Below are 21,892 nucleotides of genomic sequence, written 5' to 3'. Positions count from 1 at the left end.
TGGAATTCTGGAATTCAGCAATCTGAGTGTTGTCGGTTAGGAGTAATCCAATGTCTCAGTTGGCAACAAAAAATCATTAAATTTGGGCATTTCAACTGAAAACTATTCGGTTGGTAGTACTTTGTGGGTAGAGTCTGTATTTACATATATGTATTTAGTATATTTGTTTTTTGTTTGGCTATATGGATAGAGTTGTTGACTGGATATAGACACAAAGTAGTAGCAGCAGTCGGGTTAGCTATAGGTGGCATAGCAGATATGGGGCATAGTAGCATGATCAGCCGATGCAGCAGCAGCAGTATATGCTGCACATTCGAAGGCACATACAGAATACGAGTGGGTGTTCATTGTTTGTTGTTTTATAACAATTTGAAACGATCAAAGAGCAAACTTTTTGGATACATTTAGGTAGACATTTATATGGGGTATCAAGGCAATCTATATATTCAGTATTTGCTTATTTAATCCTCTTGTTTTTGGTTTTAATTTGTTCGTTTCAGTGTTGGGGACTTTTGCTGTAGTTTCTGTGGCGCAAATATATTGTATTATAGGCGACTATAGATTACGGATAGTATATTGGATATGGGCTAGTTAGGTGTCTGTTATACGAGCATTGTTGCTTAATTGGCTTTAGCTATTTATAATTTAATTAGCAGTATGCATAATCTTTCTATTTGATATTTGTTCAGTGTGTTTCTGTGTTCTGTATAGTATTCGTATTTGTTTGGTGCTGCAATTGGTTTTTTGTTTGTTTGTAGTACTGGGTCCAGTGTTGGGTCTTTGTGGCGTGTTCTAGTTAGTTCTTGAATGCTAGACAGTTTAATTTTTAGTTTTATTATAATTTTTATATATGCAGATTAGATATTGGATATCTGATGGGCAACGAACCTGCAAAGAAATGAGATTAAAATATGTACTATTAGTTATTCGTATTTTCAAGACTTTTTACAAAAGTTTTCCAACAATTTTATTTTCAAAGTGTAACTCAACTAAAAAGTTCCAGCCGTCTACTTAACCACGTTGACAAGAACTTGGCTTAAGCGACCCTAAAAACAAGGAACAACAAGAAAGTCCTGCAAACTTTTTAACCAACATTCAAAGCCAATTTTCAGATTCTTTTTTGTTGCTGGCTTTTTTCGTCAGTTTGTTATAAAAGCGTAAAAAGCGTCAAACTTTCCACTTCTCAACGCCGTCAAAAAAAAAAACAAGAAACCAAATATTACGAGGCCAGAATATCTGAAACCAAACATGTTATGATAAGTTAACCTTAATCTAATAAACGGTTTCTTTTCAGATTCAGACTATTATGCAAAAGTATCCTCACTTACGAAAAGTGTTGAGTGGATTGCGAAACGTTTTTTTTCAAACCTGAAATCCAAGCAAGGACATACAGCTATTTCCCGTAAACGTTCGCTCTTTCTTTTGTAAGTAAATGCGTTTTGAACCATCAAATTCCGCAAAATAAACGCACTCAATGCCATTCAAAATTGTGCAGGTTCAAAAAAAATCCTTTCGATGATTTCCACCACTTTTCGTTTACATTGCGAATGAGTTGCAACAGGATATGCGGTGCCGAAAGAGAGAAGAATGCCAACGAAACACAACCTTGAAACATTCCCAGTCCGCTCTTGGCCCAATGTCAAGTTGCATTAGAGTGTGTCGGCCCTTGAAATATGCAGAAGCCGCTAAATGAATTATGCATAAAGCAGGATGCAGGATGCGGGGCCCAGGATACGGAAAGCATGGGGCGGGCTGAAGGGAAAGGCCTGCCCTGCCTGTCACATTATGCATTGGTAAATATTAAACGGATTCAACGCTGTAACGATGTTTATGTGAGTGGGGAGGCCAGAATTTGGAGTTCCGAAAGATTGAATGGATAGCATTTATGTCATGTCAGAATAAGACCATCAGAGCATTTCCTAGATTTTCTTTCAAGGCTTTTCGAGAGAATGTCTTCGTCAATTGTTGTTATTCTAATTTTTATCAGATTCTTAAAGAAAATACCTTTACCGATTCAAAATGGTGATAGTGCACAATACGACTTCCAGCAAAAGTCTATATCTTTGTAAATCAGAATATCAGCGTTCCTTTGAAAAATGTTCCCCAAGTTGAAAGAGGATACCTTTAAAAAATTATTAATTGAGAACTAGTCATAAATCAATTCTTTATTATCCTGCAACAACAGACATTTTTATACCGTTTGTTTTTATGCTTCAATTATTTGTTAGGGGCGTGGTGCTCTATCGTAAACACAAGCCGCTCAAAAGTATGCTACATATTTTAGGTTAAGATCTTGAGGTTAATGGTTCCGCCTTTCATGTCCTCATAAACTTGTTGTCGCAAGTAAGAGCACCGCACAAAAACAATTTTCTGCCACTTTTCAGTACAAAGTTTACACTCCTCCAATATTTAATTTACTATCTGGAAAATTGCAATTTTTGGCTTGATGGCTTTTATGTTGCAATTAAGGCAGCGCTAACGCCAACACGTCAGGCCAATGCTTTGGCCAAGAGCTGAGCTGGTCTGAACATAAAAGGATTTCATCTGTTAGCATTTAGCCAGAGACACACCCACATACATTATGATTATTATGAGTAGTTTCTTGCCAGCACGACATTCAAGCCATTTCTGTTGCTCTGCCCTTCTAGGTAATGGCCATTCTGCCCCAGATTGTCTCTCGTTTCATCCTCTCCCATTTGCCACAATGTTGCTGTGCTGCTGCCGTTGCATTTAGTTGGATGCTGCAGTTGCAAAGCGAACATGGAATGAGCATCCAGGCACATTTAATACTCGCACTTGAAGCGAATTTTAAAGGCTGCACCGTGGGTTACAATGAGTAGTTGGATTTACTACATTTTATAATGAAAACGAAGTATTTCTTGAAGCTTCCACTTAATGCTTAAATGGATAGGCACATTTATTGACTTTAAGGATATTCATAAAAATTACATTGGTGGCCCACTGTGTCAGTAATGTGTGAGTGTGGATGTGTGGGCGGGATGAGTAATGACTGCCGACTGGCTTCAGCTCTAGCATTCCCAATGTCCTTACACAGAAATTTGTTCGCTCATTTTGAAGGCTATGCACTTAGGCGAGGTCACAGCTATACGACGCAGAAACAAAATAGAGGGTGGGTGCTGAAATATTATATAAAGGGTTTTAGCAAGCTTCAAAGAAAAAGCCGTTAAGGACTAGATTTAAATTTAAAAAAAAAAAAAGAACATTCTTTAAGAAGAAATACATCTTATAGATAATATATAGAGAAAATTATCATTTTTATCTTTTAAATATTTAATACATTTTCTCTAACTGGATCTCCACAAAGGCCATTTGCATAGTGGACCGCGTTCAGCTTCCGCAAACGCATCCGTTGGCGCCTGGCTGACTTCCTTTTTTAGCTCTTTCGCTGCCTTTTCTTGCATTCATTCATAATTGCAGGACGCATTTTGTTTTAGTCCTCTCGGCTAAAGGACTCTCCCTTTCTGGCTGGGCAAACAGCAAGGATATCCTTGAGTTGACACTGAAAAAATATTTGCATTTGCTCAGTTCCCTTGCAACCCCAACCCACAGCCCGGTATTTTTTTGCACTTGGCGTCCCTTGCAAAGGGAAATTTTCCCACCACTGAAATTTTCAACTCTCATTTGCTGCAATTGTCCTCGCGAGCAGGATGTGGACGGGACGGGGCATTAAACTTAGCCACTCTGACTGCAGTAAGCGTGTGTGTGTTTAAGTGCGTCCAGTGAACGCAAATTGCATTCGCATATTTTACACGTCCTTTTGGGCCATGGGGTCGTATACGTAATGGAATTGACAGGGCGGAAAATCGGAAATTCTAGTGCCGGAGAGCTCTACTGCATAAACCGAAATGGTCAAGTGGCTCTGGTCATTGGCAAATGTAATTTATGCCTATGATAGAGTCCATTTTAATGTCATCTGGCCTTTGTTCCCACAGTTCTCTTCCAACTTGAAAAAAAATATGGAAAAATGGCCCAATGACTAGTGTTCATGGTCAACGAAGCATTTAATATCCTGGTGCTTGCATTAAGTTATATGGCTTAGTTTTTAAATTTGAATATTTAAATGAAAACTATTCTTTTCGGATAAGCACCAACTGTAGTGTGTATTACTATATAACCTTCAACCTTGAAGCTCATCAAAATGCTTCATGAAAAGCATGGCAGAAACAAATATATTGCTATGGCTTCCATCAGTGTGGGGCTGAAATATGACAGAAATTACGTCGACACGAGCAGAAAATGTTTTGGTTTTGGTTTTCATGACAAAATCAATTGACCGACGGCAAAGGGAAAACACACAAGAGAAATTCTGCTTAATTAAGTGGTTACCATTTGGAGAGAGATGGACTTCAAATATTCAAGCAGTATTTGCATGGTAACTGGGTCAATAGATGGCCTTCGCTGGATTAACCTTAGAGGGATAAGGTAAAGCCTGGCTGGCTCTTACGACAGAAATCCCTGAGATACCTGACAAGATGAAAATTCTAGAAAAGATCCTATTGTGGCCACTTCACTTGCACTAATGCCACCATCAATTCTAAACAAAAGAAATAATTCTCTGGCATTGACATGGCTCTTTCCCACAGAGGCTTTGCAGTTTGCAGTTTGCCTTCGCATTTGCATTTCTATTTGCATCTTCGGGCTTGTCAATTATTCCCTGCATCTGTAATTGCAATTTGTAGCCACAGTCAGGTCCGTACACAAACGGATTAAGCAATAACAAAAGAGCATTACAAGTGGATTTAATTGCAGCCCTGCTCAGCAAATTACGTATACGCAGTGTTTGCCCTGCGGTTATGTGTGTGCCTGCCTGGCTGCCTGCGTGGGCAAGTGTTTGCCGAAGAACCGAGTAGGTTAGTTAGTTATGTATTTGTATCTCAAGGCATAAGCCACAGGAACAACATCCAGTTTAGGTTTCAGGGCAATTCTTAGGGGCAATAGGAATTTAATTATATAGGAGACATTTCAACATGAAACTTGAAGGTATGTGCAACAGAAACTACCACTTGCGAATAGAGATGTTCTGAGTAAATGGTTAGCATTGGCAATCATGATAGGTTAACCTGAACTAGGACAATTTTAGCCAAGTCCTTGGCATGCTCCTGCTGGGCCAACAATTTATCAACGTTTTAATTAACATACGCGGCAGGTACTATAAAAAGGTGTGGTGGGTGGACTTCTTTTTGCAAGGATGGGAAAGGACACGTGCGGCACAATTAAAATGCGAATGAGGACAATTAAAGGTGGGATCTCAGAAGAATGGGTTCAGTTAAGGTCCGCGGAAAAGTCATAAGACAAAAGTGACCCCAAAGTTATGGCTTTTTGCAGACAAGGATACACTGACAAAAAGTATCTAAAAAGCTAAATAAATATTCCTTAATTTCAAATGAATGGTATTAGGCGAATGTGTTTAAGAGTGGGTGGGGCCATTGAGGCTGGCCCATTGAGGCCAGGAAACCAAAGAAGAAGTGAAAGTCCTGCGGGTTTCGCGGTAAAAGTTTCCTATCTTTTCGAAAAACTATTAAGCAATTTCAGAAATTCCCAGAAATTATGCGCAATTGGCACGCGAATAGAAGACACAAGATGGCCAAGAAAACAAGGCTCTCTCACACACCTGCAGAGCACACACAGACGCACGCCTAGGAGGAGCGTTTCCGCTTTGGAAAAAGTTTTTCCTTCTCTTTTTTTTACTGAATGAAAACGACGCAGCCAAGCAAAAGCTGTATCCTCTCCCACGCTCTCCCTGACTGTCTCTCTCGCTTTGGTTGGGAAAATATGAAAAATGATGAAAAAACAAAACCTTGTCAAGGACAAAGCACGCGACACGGCCAGAAAACAGCTGAGCTGATGTTTGTTGTTGTTCACTTTTCGCGTTTCTCACACTTTCGACACTCTCTCTGACTTATAATCCCTCTCTCGCATGGGTGATCTAAAATTTGGTGGGGGCGCGTACTCTGTGAGCTTAACAGCTGTAGTCCTTTGCCTGTTAGCACGCTTAGGGTTATCCAAAATGGTTGCTGTTAGCCAACTTTGACGCTGGGAATTGCTTATTGACTTTCATTAGCAAACAGAGTGCATTCAAAATTCCAGCACCCAGTCCAGCAAAAAATTAAAAAAAATTACAGAAAAGGAAGGGATAGTCCTTAATTAAGGACTACTATTATGGTTTCTCATAAGAAGCTCAGACATGTATAAAAATTTATTTTCTAAACAAACAAATAAAAAGTAAAAGTTACTGATCATAAAATTAAGTGGCAGCACTTTAGAATATAGAAAAAAAATAATAAATAAATCACATAAATACGTTTTTACATCTTAATATATTTTTATTTTTCGCCCTCGAACATCCGCATTATAATTGAATTTTAGAGCGAGACTGGCATTAAAGACCGTTCGTGTATCCTTGTGTCAGAGGCATATTTTCTCTACACACAATGTCAACAAACTTTTTATTAGCTTTGGCATTTTGGCCAAGTTTAATGGCGGCCCGTGCCAGCCTCCTACCAGCCTGCTTATACCCGGCTAAGGCTAATTTTTCCATATATAGTATACTCCTGCTGGTTGTTTTTATGAGTGCGTTGAAAACTTTTGGGTCTAGGCCTTCGAACCGAAGGAGAAACTTCAAGCGGAGAAAATCAAATAGAGGGTTCGGGCCATATGAGTTGGGAAAACTATTGTGGGACATAAAAATGCCACATTTTCAAGCTAGAACAACTTTGGTTGAAGCGTTTCATTAAAATTAAAGATTCAGGAAAAAGCATTGAGGACTTTTTGGGAACTGTTAATGAATAAAGTTATGATATGGCTACATTCCAAATTCTTTTAAACATGATAGCTGCAGTCCTGTCCATTATTTTCAATGTTTCATTTTAAAAATAAAACGTTAAACATTTTTAACGCATAACCAAGGGCACGAAAAGTGGTACAAAAAAAAACTCTAAGCCATACATTTTAGGATATGCTACTACTATTAAGAGGGCCACCCACCGACTAGTGGCAGCAGTTATAAATCTCAGTTTTTGTCAAAGTGCCACAAGGTAAGCCGAAGGATGGGCAATGCAATGGCAATGGCCCCCACAAAAAGAAACCTCGAGCGAAAGTCCTTCCTCCCAACCTCAACCTATCCGGCTGAGTGATGATGGCTGACCAGCAAATGGCTAAAATACTTCATGCTCGGCTCGAGTCCTGCTGCGGTAAGACCAGCAAGAACAATGGACAGCAAGAAAGCAGGGGCGAAACCAAAAGCAATAAACAGAGAAACAAATGAAACGGCGGCGAACGCAGGCAGCGAAAATGTGTCCTGGAAATGACGGCGACTTTGTCTTCATCGTGGGCAGTCAACACAGACGCACACACAGGCTCACAAAAAGCACGCCAAGACGCACACACTCTCAGCCACTGGGGACGAAGAGCCAAGAAACAATATACGTAATAACAATGGGAGACGACAACTGTGCAGCAGGAAAAAGAGGGAATCGAATGAGTGCACCGAATACAGGATACCCCGGTAGTTCTCAACGGGAAGACAAAGAAGGATCATAAAAAATGTAAGCTATAACTTGGGCTACTCAGAGAATAGGACTTATTAATAAATAAAATAGTTAAATTATTTATTGGTTCATTGCGAAAAATATTTTGTGAAATTCATCATACCCTTTAAGGAAAAAAAGGATGTATACAAAAAAGAAAAAAAACGGGAAAATGTTTGGAGGACAAACAAAGCCAGACACAGTCCCAGAAACTACATTTTTGAAACACAAGTAAAAAGCATCTGCTTGTCTAATCATACATGAAAAAAAATATGCAAAAGGATTCAGTGAACAGGACAAGAATATTTTTAAGGAACCAAGTTTATAACATTTTTGTGTGGTATTATAGTGTTCTCACTATTCGATAGTCTTTTTTTCAAACATTTTAAAACTTATATAAAGAAAAGTATAAAAAAGGATATTTTCTAGATAGTATTTTAAAGTAATTGAGTCATTGAACTCTTTTTCTTGCTTCAAGGACCTTTTTACATAATTTCTGGCCAATTACCATGTCAGGACCAAAGTCAATTCGAAACATTGATAGATGATAATCGGTAAAAATGTCTGAGGACCCAAAGCGGCTTTGTTCCCATGCAGTTGCCCCTAATAAATTCGTCCCAGGCGCAGGACCCTTAGAGCCTTCAACAAATCAATCAAACTCTTTTGGGGTACAATTTCCCTCTTAACAATAAGATATTCAATCCGGGGCCCTCAACAGTTACAGATGATATTGCCCATTTCAGGTCACAAAAGGTGGTACCAAAAAAAAAAGACAGGCCCGACCAGGACGCAAAAAAAGACGCAGGAGACATCCAAAGGAGGAGCCTCGTGGAGAAATGGAAGTGGCAGGCAGAGGCGGCAAAAAAGTGAAAATAACGACCAACTGCGTGGGCGCCCGTACAAAGGAAAGAGCAATAAAAGTGGAAGGACAGCGGATGGGAGGGCCGAAAAGAAATTAACAAAGTTGGGGCACAAAACAAAACGCAAAATGCCAAGTGTGCGGTTATTAAATTTTGCAAGCAATTGACTTGACCAGAAGAAGAAAACGGAAGAACGGAAGAGGGGGCCAGAAGAGGTGGGCGGGGCCCGATAATCGATAAATGTTGTGGAAAATGTAACGCTGGGAAATTGCTACACATGTTGCAGCTGATGGGGCGAAATTAAACGAAATTGAAACCGAGACTGAAAATGAAAACGAAACTTGAACTGGAACTAAAAGTGAAACAGACGCTTCAGCGCCTCCGATTTCAAATGCCCGTTAAACTAATGACCGAGGTCAGGATGGATATTATTCCCAGCGCCTTTTTTTTTTTAATATTGGTAATATTTTCACTTACATTGCTTCCACTGAGTGTTGTCCAGAAGATCTTAAAATAGTAGCTTGTGCTTTCTGCGCCTTCTTGGACCGATTTCTTGGCTTCGGACAACGCTGCGTATGAGTAATGTTTTTGTAGTAACTTTCTCGTAATTGACACCGAAACAGCTTTTGGGTTTTAACCCAATTGACTAAGCACACTAAAGATATATCGAAATCGGGGAGTTGTTTTTCTTAGCTGCTGTTGCTGTTAGTCGCACACTCACACATTCGCACACACACACACTGATGAGCACCCTCTCAGGCACACGCACACATTCACCGAGATTTATGTAACACACAGCTGGGAGACCTCAACGAATCGGCCAAAAATACAAAACCGCTTTTACGATATGTTTCTATGCGTTAGGAGCAGCCATTTTGATTTTTTGTTTGAGAAACAGAGGTTTTGTTTGAGCCTCTGTTTGTTCAGTTTTCTGTTTTGGTTTTTTATTTATTTTCTATAGTTTTGATTCTCTGTTTGGCTATATATGTATATGCTGGCCTTCTGATATTCGTTACGAGTTTATTTTTGACCAAACTTGCACGCTCAACTGTCCACGATGTACTGCGCTAACGGTATTTACGTCGTTTCAGCCATCAGAGAGCGAAGAACATGGCTCAGAGAAACTCTCTCTATCTGTACGTTTTTTAGAACAATTTCTGGCCAACAACAGTGCCAAGAAAATGCGTCCCCTAATATAAATAAAGATATAAATTCTTTTTACTTTTAAAATTTAATACAAATACATTTTCTATAAATTTATAATAAGCTTTTTTAATTGCATTTATAAAGTACAGCATGGAATTGCTTAGCTAAAAAGTATTGCCTACATTGCAGCAGCATGTTATCTAACAGAGCTCTGTAAACTTCAAAATATAACAAATTATTGTTGCCTTTGTTGGTTTTGCCATCAAACTTTCACTATCGCGGTTCACACACACACATATATACATATAGGTGGGTAAAATAAATTTTAAGCTCTCCGCCCAAATGCGCAAGCCTAGAGAGTGGAAGTCTGCTCCATTCCTCGGCCGATGGCAGGCCTTTTTGGCCACTTGGGGGCTTGTTTTCGGTTTTCAATGTTAAGTGCGTGGGAGGCGCCACAAGCCAGTGTGAGCGAGAGGCAGTGAGTGAGGGGGCTGGCCAAGAGGGTGCAACGGGGCGAATGCGCAACGACAGCGATAACGACAACTGGAGACAACAGAGAGACAGGCAAAAACAGACGGATGGATAGACCGTGAACGGAGGCTCGGAGGGGCGTGATAAAGCGGTGTCATTTTAGCCATTTTAACGGTCTAAAATCTGGCTATCTGGAAATTTAATAAAACTTTTTAATCAAGGAGATGGTATATACTATATCTGGCTTCTATATAATCTTGCTATAACATGAGCACGGCATATACTTAATATTATTTGTTTTATTTTTATAGCCTATTTTTTATCAAAACCCTCCTGTTCTCCATTTTGAAAGATTTACATTTCTAATCTTATTTATACAGATGATAAACTTCACGAATTTATGTAAAAGAATCCAGTAGTACTTTCCTTTGCCCTTCAATCGTAGTAAATTTTAAACATCTGTTCCTTGCTATCAACATTCTCGATGCCTCATCCCATTATCCCCAACCCTAGCCTGCGGTTTCAATTTCCCTTTCGTTCGAGTGCGTGGGTAGCAAGCTGCAGGCGAACTGCCGAGACTGCCAGGACACTCGAACCCATAAGGAGCGGGTTGTTATGCAACTATTTTGTCGGCTTTTCTAAGTGAGTTTCACGCTTGTTTCAGCATCCTTGTGTTTGCCTATTATTTTTCCCAACCATGTTGTTGTTTCTTATTCGGCACGTGGCAGCTTTGTGGCCTCGTTAATTGAAAGATGTTTTGTTTTTCGAGGAATTCAAAGTCATAATCCAATAAATATGCTTAACTGAATACACTTCTTAAAAGTTTAAGATTTAAATCCCGGAATCAGAAAATGCTTTAGTAATATAGTCTATAGAAAATAACTATTTTATGACGGTTTTATATCATAGGTCAGGGTGCGCTAATAAATATGCTGCAAATTTGTTGTGAAGCCTTCGTCCTTCCAAGCCATTCGTGCGTATACTGTTCACTTATTTTAAAAAGGGCCAGGAAAAGCGGCTCACGCACACCCGCATTACACACACCAGCGAGCAAACAAACAAACATTCAAACATTTGGTGTCAATCTGTCAGTTACTCAGGCGGCGAGTCCTTCACTCAGTTTGGGAAGGCTTTTAAAGGTTGCGTTGCCCGCCGCCAATAACCAGGAATCGATAATGCCAGCGAAGGCGCTCGTGGTTTGTTTTGTATACATACTTGTTATTTTTACAATGAAAAAAATAATACGAATCCTTTAACCAATCAGGACTTAAAATAATATAGCAAAAATTATATTACCACTATCGATTATTTATCAATTTCTAATATAAAATTCATAATCTTTTTATTCATTTAAATGAATTTTTTTTTAAATGTAGGCTACCCGCCTATATCCTGGCGATGAATTTCGCTTATCAACGGTCACATAGGAAATACAATACAAAAAGGACACAATGGCGATGAGGATGTGCCGCGGCTCAACAAAGGAAAAGCGTGGTAGGATATTTCTACAAACACACACGTATCTGATACGTGAAGAGTGTGTGCGGCGCGAATGCGATAAACGTAAATCAATAAACGCCCAGAACGGAAATTATCAACACCTGTAAAAGATAATTGACGTGAAATTAAATTATATGTTGCCACAGCATGTGGCAATAATGTTGACTTTATTTAAATTCAAGTTACTTAACCAAAGGCAGTTAATATAAATACCACTTTCACGTGGTCGGTACCGAAACTTTTGTTTAAAACTTTAAATATTTATAATATAATAGATTTTGATGATAAGACAGATCCTGAGAAAAAGACCGACTCTTAGAGCTTATAGCTTTCAGGACCTAATAGGAAAAGATCTTCTTGTAGCCACCAAAGATGCAACATTTTGCAAAAGAAAAGACCATGAATCCTTACTACGGTTTCTTATTTAAGCAAAATGGTTACAAGGACAACCCGATTATGAGAATCTATAAATGACTGTACTGGTTGAGCTGGGTCTGCTAACATTTGACCTTACTGGGCTCACAATCAGTTCTAGTTGGAAGGATGAGGCGGGATGAGGGTCCGGAGGATGAGCAGGCAAAGCGTTGACAATACCCTAAACAAAAGAACAGAAAACAGACGAGCGGATAATGGACGTGACGATAGTGGTATAGCAGGGGCACCGCGGGCAATGCAAAAATGTATTTACATAGCTTATATGGTCTGGATAAGCTCCATTGTTTTATTCATGCGAACGAAAACAAACAACAGGACTAGGTCGGGATGCTTTCGTGAAGCGGTAGTGGGGCTAGCATTTGAATAGTTAGCTGGGATTCCAAATAACATTAATGTCGCAGGTAATTGCAGTTGAAATTAAATATTGAAACATTTAAAATGAAGGCAGATCGTTACCAATAGATGCCCGAAACCCTTTTAATTTTTTTTACCAATCTGAAAACATCAGAAACCCTTCCGAGATGGGATCCCTTGAAAATGGGGTTTTTTCCCTATATGGCCCACAGTGATGGCTATATCTTCCCCAATTCTCATGCGATTGCCAAGCGGAGTATCTTAAACGATTTCTGGATCGATTCTCCACCATTCTGCATCAAAATCCTGACACAAAATATTTTTTCAATTTTTTGTCCATTTTTTGTGATGGGATATCTTGAAAATGGAGTTTCTCCTTATATGGCCCACAGTGGTGGCTATATATTCCCCAATTCTCATCCGATTCTCAAGCGGAGTATCTTAAACGATTTCTGGATCGATTCTCCACCATTCTGCATCAAAATCCTGACACAAAATATTTTTTCAATTTTTTGTCCATTTTTTGTGATGGGATCCCTTGAAAATGGGGTTTTTCCCTATATGGCCCACAGTGATGGCTATATCTGTCCCAATTCTCATCCGATTCCCAAGCGGAGTATCTTAAACGATTTCTGGATCGATTCTCCACCATTCTGCATCAAAATCCTGACACAAAATATTTTTTCAATTTTTTGTCCATTTTTCGTGATGGGATCCCTTGAAAATGGAGTTTCCCTTTATATGGCCCACAGTGGTGGCTATATCTTCCCCAATTCTCATCCGATTCTCAAGCGGAGTATCTTAAACGATTTCTGGATCGATTCTCCACCATTCTGCATCAAAATCCTGACACAAAATATTTTTTCAATTTTTTGTCCATTTTTCGTGATGGGATCCCTTGAAAATGGAGTTTCCCCTTTTATGGCCCACACTGGTGGCTATATCTTCCCCAATTCTCATCCGATTCCCAAGCGGAGTATCTTAAACGATTTCTGGATCGATTCTCCACCATTCTGCATCAAAATCCTGACACAAAATATTTTTTCAATTTTTTGTCCATTTTTTGCGATGGGATCCCTTGAAAATGGGGTTTTTCCCTATATGGCCCATAGTGATGGCTATATCTGTCCCAATTCTCATCCGATTCCCAAGCGGAGTATCTTAAACGATTTCTGGATCGATTCTCCACCATTCTGCATCAAAATCCTGACACAAAATATTTTTTCAATTTTTTGTCCATTTTTTGTGATGGGATCCCTTGAAAATGGGGTTTTTCCCTATATGGCCCACAGTGATGGCTATATCTTCCCCAATTCTCATGCGATTCCCAAGTGGAGTATCTTAAACGATTTCTGGATCGATTCTCCACCATTCTGCATCAAAGTCCTGGCACAAAATATTTTTTCAATTTTTTGTCCATTTTTTGTGATGGGATCCCTTGAAAATGGGGTTTTTCCCTATATGGCCCACAGTGATGGCTATATCTGTCCCAATTCTCATCCGATTCCCAAGCGGAGTATCTTAAACGATTTCTGGATCGATTCTCCACCATTCTGCATCAAAATCCTGACACAAAATATTTTTTGGATTTTTTGTCCATTTTTTGTGATGGGATCCCTTGAAAATGGGGTTTTTCCCTATATGGCCCACAGTGATGGCTATATCTTCCCCAATTCTCATCCGATTCCCAAGCGGAGTATCTTAAACGATTTCTGGATCGATTCTCCACCATTCTGCATCAAAATCCTGACACAAAATATTTTTTCAATTTTTTGTCCATTTTTCGTGATGGGATCCCTTGAAAATGGAGTTTTCCCTTATATGGCCCACAGTGGTGACTCTATCTTCCCCAATTCTCATCCGATTCCCAAGCGGAGTATCTTAAACGATTTCTGGATCGATTCTCCACCATTCTGCATCAAAATCCTGACACAAAATATTTTTTCAATTTTTTGTCCATTTTTCGTGATGGGATCCCTTGAAAATGGAGTTTCCCCTTATATGGCCCACAGTGGTGGCTCTATCTTCCCCAATTCTCATCCGATTCCCAAGCGGAGTATCTTAAACGATTTCTGGATCGATTCTCCACCATTCTGCATCAAAATCCTGACACAAAATATTTTTTCAATTTTTTGTCCATTTTTCGTGATGGGATCCCTTGAAAATGGAGTTTTCCCTTATATGGCCCACAGTGGTGGCTCTATCTTCCCCAATTCTCATCCGATTCTAAAGCGGAGTATCTGAAACGAAAATTTAAGCTCAACGATTTAAAAACATAATCCCTTCCTGATCGAAGTTAAATAGTTTTAATTTGTTTTTTGTTGGTCTAATACAAAATAAACTCGCGGTGTTTTGGCTTCACATACAAAATTCAACTAAATTAGATATTAAAGGACTAAAAATAGGATGCGGCGGAAATGGTGCAGTCGTAGAGCCTAGGGCCCTGCCAACTACAGCTCAGAGTGGCTGTACTCTTCGTGCGTGGAACTCTTTTCCTTTGGCACGATGAACAGTCCCTCCGCCGTGGTCCAGCGCGTGCCGTGTTGTTGCTTGTAAACGCCTACGATTTCCATTTGGCCGGAGATCGGACGACCGTAGGAGCGGCCTGACATAGCTAAGTACATGCTGGTGTCTATGTGGCGCAGTCGCACATGGGCGTCCCGCATCCACTTGTCATTTGAGCACACAACCTCCCAGTGGTCGCCAGTGTCTCCGAGACCATCGGTACCGTATGCGGACACCTCCTGCTCGCCGGACAGAGGCGATGAGAAGTGGTGCGAGTGAAGGTTCTTTTTGGTGGTCAGGTGCTCGAGTCTTATAGTAGAGCCGCAACTAATGGGCTCCCCACGTTCACACAGCTCCCCTGTCTGCGCCTTCACCACCCAGTGGCTGTTCACATCTTCTTTCTGCTCCACGCCCGTCACCGACTGCTGTCCAGATCCGGAGCCGTACTTTACATCGTGCGAATGAAGCCGGAAGGCGTAATCTGAGTTAAGGAGCTTCAAAATGGAACCACAGGTTACCACGTTCGCCTGGTTGGCTGCAGGACGAGATTGGAAGATAAGAAACAGAGTGGAACGTTAAAGCCAGATTACAATAAGTGGCCCCAAGGGGGCGGACAACCGGAGCGGCGTCGCCAATCACAGAAGGCCACATAATCCCGCCGCGGCGTCTATCGCGTTGTGCCGAAACTTACCGGCTCCGCTGGAGAGGCAGCTGACAAGCGCAAGAGCGACGAGCAGTAGTGTGTGCATCATTTTGTCCTGTCCGAGTCTATGTTTCGTGCTCGGTGAGCTTTTATTTGCCAATTGAAGCCACTAAAAGAGATTTAATTCTACGGTTTGAACACGCAAACAAATGGTTTAATGACAGCTGGAACAGGGTTGCCTATTATTTCCGAAAATATCGAAATCATCGATGTCTGCAAAATTCAATGTTTCTGCATCCCTAGTTCTTCGTTTTGGTATGACCAGTTTGTGGATTCAGCTTTTTTATAGCCAGATATAAATAAAATTAACTTTCTGTATTTATCAAGCTATAAATTTGAATATTTATTTGTTAAAACTATTTTGTTGTTCTAACCATTAAAAACTTATTATTTAATAATTTTCTTTCTAAGCTGACAGTACCATTTATCGATTTAAAATTTTATCGATAATGACCGTAGTGCTGTATAACGCTTCAAATTTAACGTCTCATTCAAATTTAAACACGAACAGCGGTGTCGAATAGAGTTTTAATAAAAATATACTTTCAAAACATATTTGTTTGTTCAAATGCACTGTAATTCAAGTCCCAATGAAGTAATATTTTCTGAATATGTATTTTTGCATTTTATATTTGTTTTGTTTTCTTCTTTTTACATAGATGTGCACTTTGGTTGCATGGAAGTTAAAATAATTGCACACAACGAGCACTTAAATCATAAGAACTTAATCGTAAATTTTTACACATTGTGTTTGTTTTGCGAAAACAAAGTACAAAGAGTCTGAAGAATTAGTTACATAATACATTACGCATAATAACAATATTAAACAATAGGGATACACTTAGTTCACAGTAATGTGCACGATGGCGACGGTTTTGGTTTCCTGTCCACAGCGCGCACCGCCTCCTCAAAGACATGTTGGAGGTTCTCTTTCTTCTTGGCGGAGCACTCGACCAGGCTGGAAGCGTGGATCTCCTTGCGCAACCGTTTGCCCTCCTGCGTGGTCACGAACTTTTCGGAATTGGGGATGCGAAGATCTAGTTTGGTTCCCACCAGGACCACCGGGACATTGTTGGAGAAGTGACGAATCTCCGGCCACCACTTGCTTTTGATATTCTCGAATGATGTACGACTACTGATGGAATAGCACAACAGGAAACAGTTTGTCTGGCAACAGAACGGATTTCATTAGACTTGATAAAATAGATTCGATTTTATTAAATTTACTCACATTTGGATAGCTTAATGGTCGTAGCCTTTCGTAGTCCTCTTGCCCGGCCGTGTCCCACAGGGTAAGATTGTATTCCCTATCGTCCACGGAGATGTTGCAGGCATGATTGTCGAAAACGGTGGGTATGTACTCCAGTGGAAACTCGTTCTGTGTGTACGTTATCAGGAGGCAGGTCTTACCGACCATGCCATCGCCCACAATTGTTATTTTTAGTGGGCGGGGACTGCTCTTCGCCATCGTCGTCATTTCGATTAGGTCTTTGTTATGGAACTGCAATGAGGGCAAAATAAAGGCGTCACTTTGGCTGTTGGCTTGACAGTTTTTTTTTTTATCCCGGTCCCGAGATTGCACCATTTGGCGGCAGATGTTGCTGCTCTGTGTTTATCTTGGCGCACCCACACGTTCATCCTGAGGCTGTGGCAACCGGAAACCTCAGCGCCTTGCCCCTTTCGCTTATTTATCCACAAGTTCAATAATTTCTGTTTCAAATTTGCAGAGTTATTTCTATCGCTATATAAGGACAAAACTTCCCCTTTTATTTGTTTAGAAAAGTCACAATACCAACATATTGGACTTGAACTTCCAAACCGTCTAATCTAATCGAAGCCAACAAATTGGCCTTCTAACGAAAAAAATCAAGTACATTTTTTAACTTTTACGAGGTTAGCCTCGGTGGAATTGATTCTTCGAGGCTTTTAATGGAAACACAAGTGATTTTATGGCCACGCTTACATAACAATTAAATAAAAGCCAGACTCCAACTAATAGACTTTCACCATCTGTCCGGCGACAAAAAAAGCTAACAAACAAAACCGCATTCGTGTTATAAATTTTTCTTTTTAATTAAAACTGGTTTCGTCGGTTTCCAGTTGACCCAAAACATAAACTAGATTTCCCTCAAAATTAACCAGCCTCCAAATCAACCAAAACAAAACACAATAACCAAAATCAAAAGACTTTTGCCCGATTTACATACATATAGGAGATCACCGTTACGTATCACCGTCATCAGTGGAGATTCTTGTGGTGTGCCTTACGCAGAAAACTCATACCAATTCCAGGAAATTTTTGCTTGAGGTTTATGACTCATTGCTGTCACTTGATGGAATCTCGCACAAAGACAAGCAAAACTTATTTAATTACAAATAAGAGTTGTGGAAGCTTCTAATAGAAGACCTAGACCATATTTAAATGGATGACTCATACTCGGGGTCCAGGGAAGGGCTTAAGACCCGACCCACACATGATTTGTTTACATGAAACGAGAAAGTGCATCTAAGCTTTACAAAAAGGTGAAAATTCATATGAAAAACCAAACCGGTTTCGATGTTGCATTCATAAAAGTTTAAAATTTTGGTGGCAATGACCCTGTACCACTTTGAACCAGGACTAAGTCCTATGATTTGCAGAACAATATATATTATTACTAATAACCCTAAACATTTTAGATGTACATATGACAGTTTAAGACAGCGCCTGGTTGGGTAATTAACATAAAATGCTTTATTGGCACGCGATCTACACATGTTGAACTTTGACTGGAAGCACTTTGATGCCACAAGTCGACACAATAAAGTATAATCATTGATGCGAGGGTCTTCACATGGGGTTAAGTGACGTTCTCCCACTATTGCCTTTTAAAGTGATTCTGAATTTTCCATTAAGATGGAATCTTTTTTGCAGATATCTTTGGTACGCATTTGATTGATGAAATAAAAGCTAAAAGTACAATGAAATTTTTGGATAATTTTGCTACAATGACGCTATCACTGAATCGGATTCGTTCGTGCCTGAAAAGTGGCAACTTATATCCACAAATAGAGTTTTTTTTTTTTGGCCAAATTGGTAAACAAAGTGAACAATCGGCTATTAGGTAGCCACAGCCACCGCCAAAAACAGCAGAACCAACAGACTTGGCCAGGAGCAACAACAAAACTAAATAAACAGCACATTTGCCTTTTGTTTTGGCCTCTTTGGACTTGAATTTAAATTATTATAAACAAACAGCTTTGGGAACTGTTTTAGTGACTACAGAAGAGTGCAAATCATTAAGTCCCATTGCTACCGAAATCGGCTATTTATATAACCAGCTGATTAAGCAATTCCCTGGAATTAACTCATGAATGAGTGGAAACTTCAACATGTAAACTTGATGGTTGGAGAACAGGTGTTCTTGATGGAATACCTATTAGCCATAGACCTTTGGTACGAATCTCCCCGGTGTTACCCTGTATTTTATATGGTTCTTTCATCCATGAAGTGGAAATAGCAACGGAAACGCTTTATCAGGCGGAGAAAGCCCAAAGGCTTAGGCTAAACATAAGCATTGTAATTAATACACACAATAAATTATTTAAACATAATTGCTGCTCTTATTTTCAATGCACTCGCTATGAAATATGAAGTCCGCATGCACTACTTGTATGCATAGCCCCCAGGCCAGCTCTTTGTTATCTGGTGCTGCTGTTTTCGTTGCGGGGCTTGGCCTCTTGTAAACTTTTCATATCAAATTACGGTCTCGTCGTTCTTGGAAGACTTGCAACATTTCACACTCCACTCGTCGATTTCCCAAGATGAAAAGGTCTCGAGCTTTATTTGACTTAATCGGCACTAAAGACGAGATTCATGTGCAATTCGGTTGGGTTACTTCAGTTCAGATCCCGTCTTTGTGTAGCCTTATCAGCCAGCGCCTTATTTAATATCAATTCCATAGGCGTTCTCCTCCGTCATATGTACATATGTACATATATGTGTACATAATTTACATTTATTATCGTCCATAAATAAATCTGTTGTAAGCTGAGTATTGTCGATTAGTCAATATGTTAAATAGTATATGAATATTCCTGGCTTACGACAAAAAAAAACCAGAGGCCTATAAAAAAAAAGTAGCATGACACAATAAACCGAAGTAAAACTTATTCCTAATTGACGTCAGTGGTTCCTAAGACTTTTCTTGAAACTTTGCAGATAACTGGGACAAGGAAAGAGATTATTTGCATCTTGCGTAAGTCCAGAAACTTTGTAGCTTTCGGTTGGCTAAACTTTCCCTTTATCAAGACGATAGTGAAAATAGCATTTATGAAACAATTCTATCGAATGGATCTAAAGTGTCCGAGATCAATAAAACTAATCTACACCTTTCTGAAATAACCAGACTGGAATGGAACTCTAAAACAGGTATATAGGCAAGTTTCTATATAACCAACACACCAGAAAAAAAAAAGTTTAATTCAATTCCTCTTCTTTTTTGCAAAAATAAATTATACACATACAATTTGGTTAAATGTGTGGGTTGTTTTTATGGTTTCTCACATGGGTTTTCGTATTTAATAAACTGATTAGATAAGATAGATGTCGGTGAGGGCGATGTACATAGGGAATTGGACTTGAAAGAGCAACGGCGATAAGGAGAACTATGGCAATCTATGAGTACCTGGACAAAGGGGAAAAAAGCGAATCCAGAATCAATTGGATCGAAATACATAGATTGCAAGGGCACGCGCTCCCAATTAGCTAAATTAATTGAGGTTAATGCGTAATATTTATGATGCTATATAGCCTATAGGTCAAAATGAATTGATTAGTGATTGGATGTCTGATTGGCTGGGAATTCACGTACTCTGCTTCCTGTGGCAACCTCCAAATGGGCCTGCCACCATATAATTGTTGATCAACCAAACATGGTAACGGATCCATAAAGGAGTACAGACCAGCCAGACGAGAGGAGACCTGGCCAGCAGCAGCAGACGAGAGAACAACAAAAGAGAGAGTGTAGCTGTTTGGCATTCCAGAGCCACAGGCATTGGACGAGGGGGGGCTGAGGTGGGGGCGGGGGCGGGGGCGGGGGCGGTGACGTGAGTCCCATACAAAAGTGACTCAGGTGATAAAGAACGATCTTGAAGCCTCACCACCACCAGGCTGGCAGGTTGAAGGGTTTACCCTGTCTTCTTGGCCATTTTCCACTGATCTATGCTAACAATGTTTACACCAAAGATAATTCTTTTGTATTTGTTATTATAATCACTCGGTGGCGCACACACACTCAGTAAGCCCCCAACACCGACGCACGGCGGAGAGCGCAAGGTCATTGGGTGTTAATTCTATTATATCGGTTTATTTATTAATCTATTGTAGCTGCATTTTGGGGCAAACTTGTGTAGTTTCGTATGCGGTTTAACTTTGCACTGGCACGTACTTATAGATACTCCCGTACTCCTGGTTTTCGCAATAGCCAATCGAACGACACGTCTGGCCGATGACGTGCGAATTGATCGCTGAGTGGCAGAGATTACACGTTAAAAACCCGGTTGGCTTAAACGAACCGATCGTTTTGGATGTCGTCAGGCAACTAAACAACCTCAAACAGCTGCACCAGCGCCGACGAGCCCGAGCCGTTCGTGTATCTGAGAGTAGTTGGGCGAGAGTATCCGAGAGATACTCTCTCTCTGAATCCCCGATTGGGCTTTCGTTTTATCAGCTGCTCCAAGATTGGATTGCCTTTTGATAAGGAGTAACTTTCATAAGCATTTTTTCTACATGGAACTTTAATGCTCACCTACAGCGAAATTGGTTGCAATAAAAAGATACTAAGTAATAGATTAGGCGAAAAGACCATACGTTTATATTTTAAATTTACTTTTCTCGGAAATATTCTATTTTTTACTTAAGAGTTAAAACAAACTCATAATTAATATGAAAAAAGATAAGTTGTACCGTTTATTATGCATTAATGATGAGATACTTTTTTAAAAATACATTTGTGGCTTTTCCCTTATTAAGTAACGTAAAAAATTTAAACAAAGATTATGAAATTCCCATTTCTTGTTTAATGACTGTTAATATCTCTAAACCACAATAAAATAAATATATTGAGAATTTTCTATAGCTAATTTAATAAGTAATTTGTGGTTACAACAGTCGAATGAGATTTATTTACTTGACAAGTTTAATATAATCTTGTATTTAAAATATTTCGAAAAATATTTAAATTTACCAAAAACTACTGCGTTAAATCTATTGTAGTTTTTAAATCCACACTTCCCCACACTTTAACTCCAAAATAATATCTGAACCAAGGGCAATTAATCAACGACATTAGCCAGTGCGTGTTTTCAAGCCCGAGCTTACGTTTTGCCAT

The 21,892-nt window shown here is 39.6% G+C and overlaps 3 protein-coding genes and 1 long non-coding RNA gene across 9 annotated transcripts in view; 1 reads left to right on the top strand and 3 right to left on the bottom strand.

The window, feature by feature from the left end:
* Positions 1 to 9,306, bottom strand: part of mtd (TLD domain-containing protein mustard) — a 70,185-nt gene extending 60,879 nt beyond the window's left edge. Inside the window, exon 1 of one of the 3 annotated variants that reach the window (XM_070282224.1) lies at positions 8,885 to 9,306. The gene's annotated coding sequence lies outside the window, so the exon portion shown is untranslated. The remainder of the gene's footprint in view (positions 1 to 8,884) is intronic. The other 2 variants (XM_070282225.1, XM_070282228.1) reach the window with 2 other exon arrangements.
* Positions 1,158 to 20,021, top strand: LOC138926791 (uncharacterized). Of its 2 annotated transcripts, none has more exons than XR_011443447.1 (3): positions 1,158 to 1,424; positions 1,496 to 1,793; positions 19,723 to 20,021. It is a non-coding gene; the product is annotated as an uncharacterized lncRNA (long non-coding RNA). The 2 variants fall into 2 exon arrangements; XR_011443446.1 differs by lacking the exon at positions 19,723 to 20,021 and adding an exon at positions 11,401 to 11,694 and having other exon boundaries at positions 1,160 to 1,424.
* Positions 14,604 to 15,708, bottom strand: LOC108121533 (stromal cell-derived factor 2). The gene is made up of 2 exons (XM_017235677.3): positions 15,510 to 15,708; positions 14,604 to 15,353 (listed from the first exon to the last, which is right to left on the bottom strand). The coding sequence occupies exons 1-2, from the start codon at positions 15,568 to 15,570 to the stop codon at positions 14,764 to 14,766; spliced, it is 651 nt and encodes a 216-aa protein (XP_017091166.2). The 5' UTR covers positions 15,571 to 15,708; the 3' UTR covers positions 14,604 to 14,763.
* Positions 16,136 to 21,113, bottom strand: RhoL (Ras-like GTP-binding protein RhoL). Of its 3 annotated transcripts, none has more exons than XM_017235877.3 (3): positions 20,951 to 21,113; positions 16,753 to 17,022; positions 16,136 to 16,688 (listed from the first exon to the last, which is right to left on the bottom strand). In XM_017235877.3, exons 2-3 carry the CDS (start codon positions 16,996 to 16,998, stop codon positions 16,368 to 16,370), a joined length of 567 nt encoding a protein of 188 aa, XP_017091366.1. In that variant the 5' UTR covers positions 16,999 to 17,022; positions 20,951 to 21,113; the 3' UTR covers positions 16,136 to 16,367. The 3 variants fall into 3 exon arrangements, with proteins under 3 accessions (XP_017091366.1, XP_070138334.1, XP_070138333.1); XM_070282233.1 differs by lacking the exon at positions 20,951 to 21,113 and adding an exon at positions 17,729 to 17,776; XM_070282232.1 differs by lacking the exon at positions 20,951 to 21,113 and having other exon boundaries at positions 16,753 to 17,291.
* Positions 21,114 to 21,892: the final 779 nt, after the last annotated feature.

This window comes from Drosophila bipectinata, chromosome 3R (genome assembly GCF_030179905.1).
Source record: "Drosophila bipectinata strain 14024-0381.07 chromosome 3R, DbipHiC1v2, whole genome shotgun sequence".
Taxonomy (NCBI): Eukaryota; Metazoa; Arthropoda; class Insecta; order Diptera; family Drosophilidae; genus Drosophila; species Drosophila bipectinata.
The sequence above is the reverse complement of the archived record's forward strand: the minus strand, read 5'-3'. Positions and strand labels throughout refer to the sequence as shown.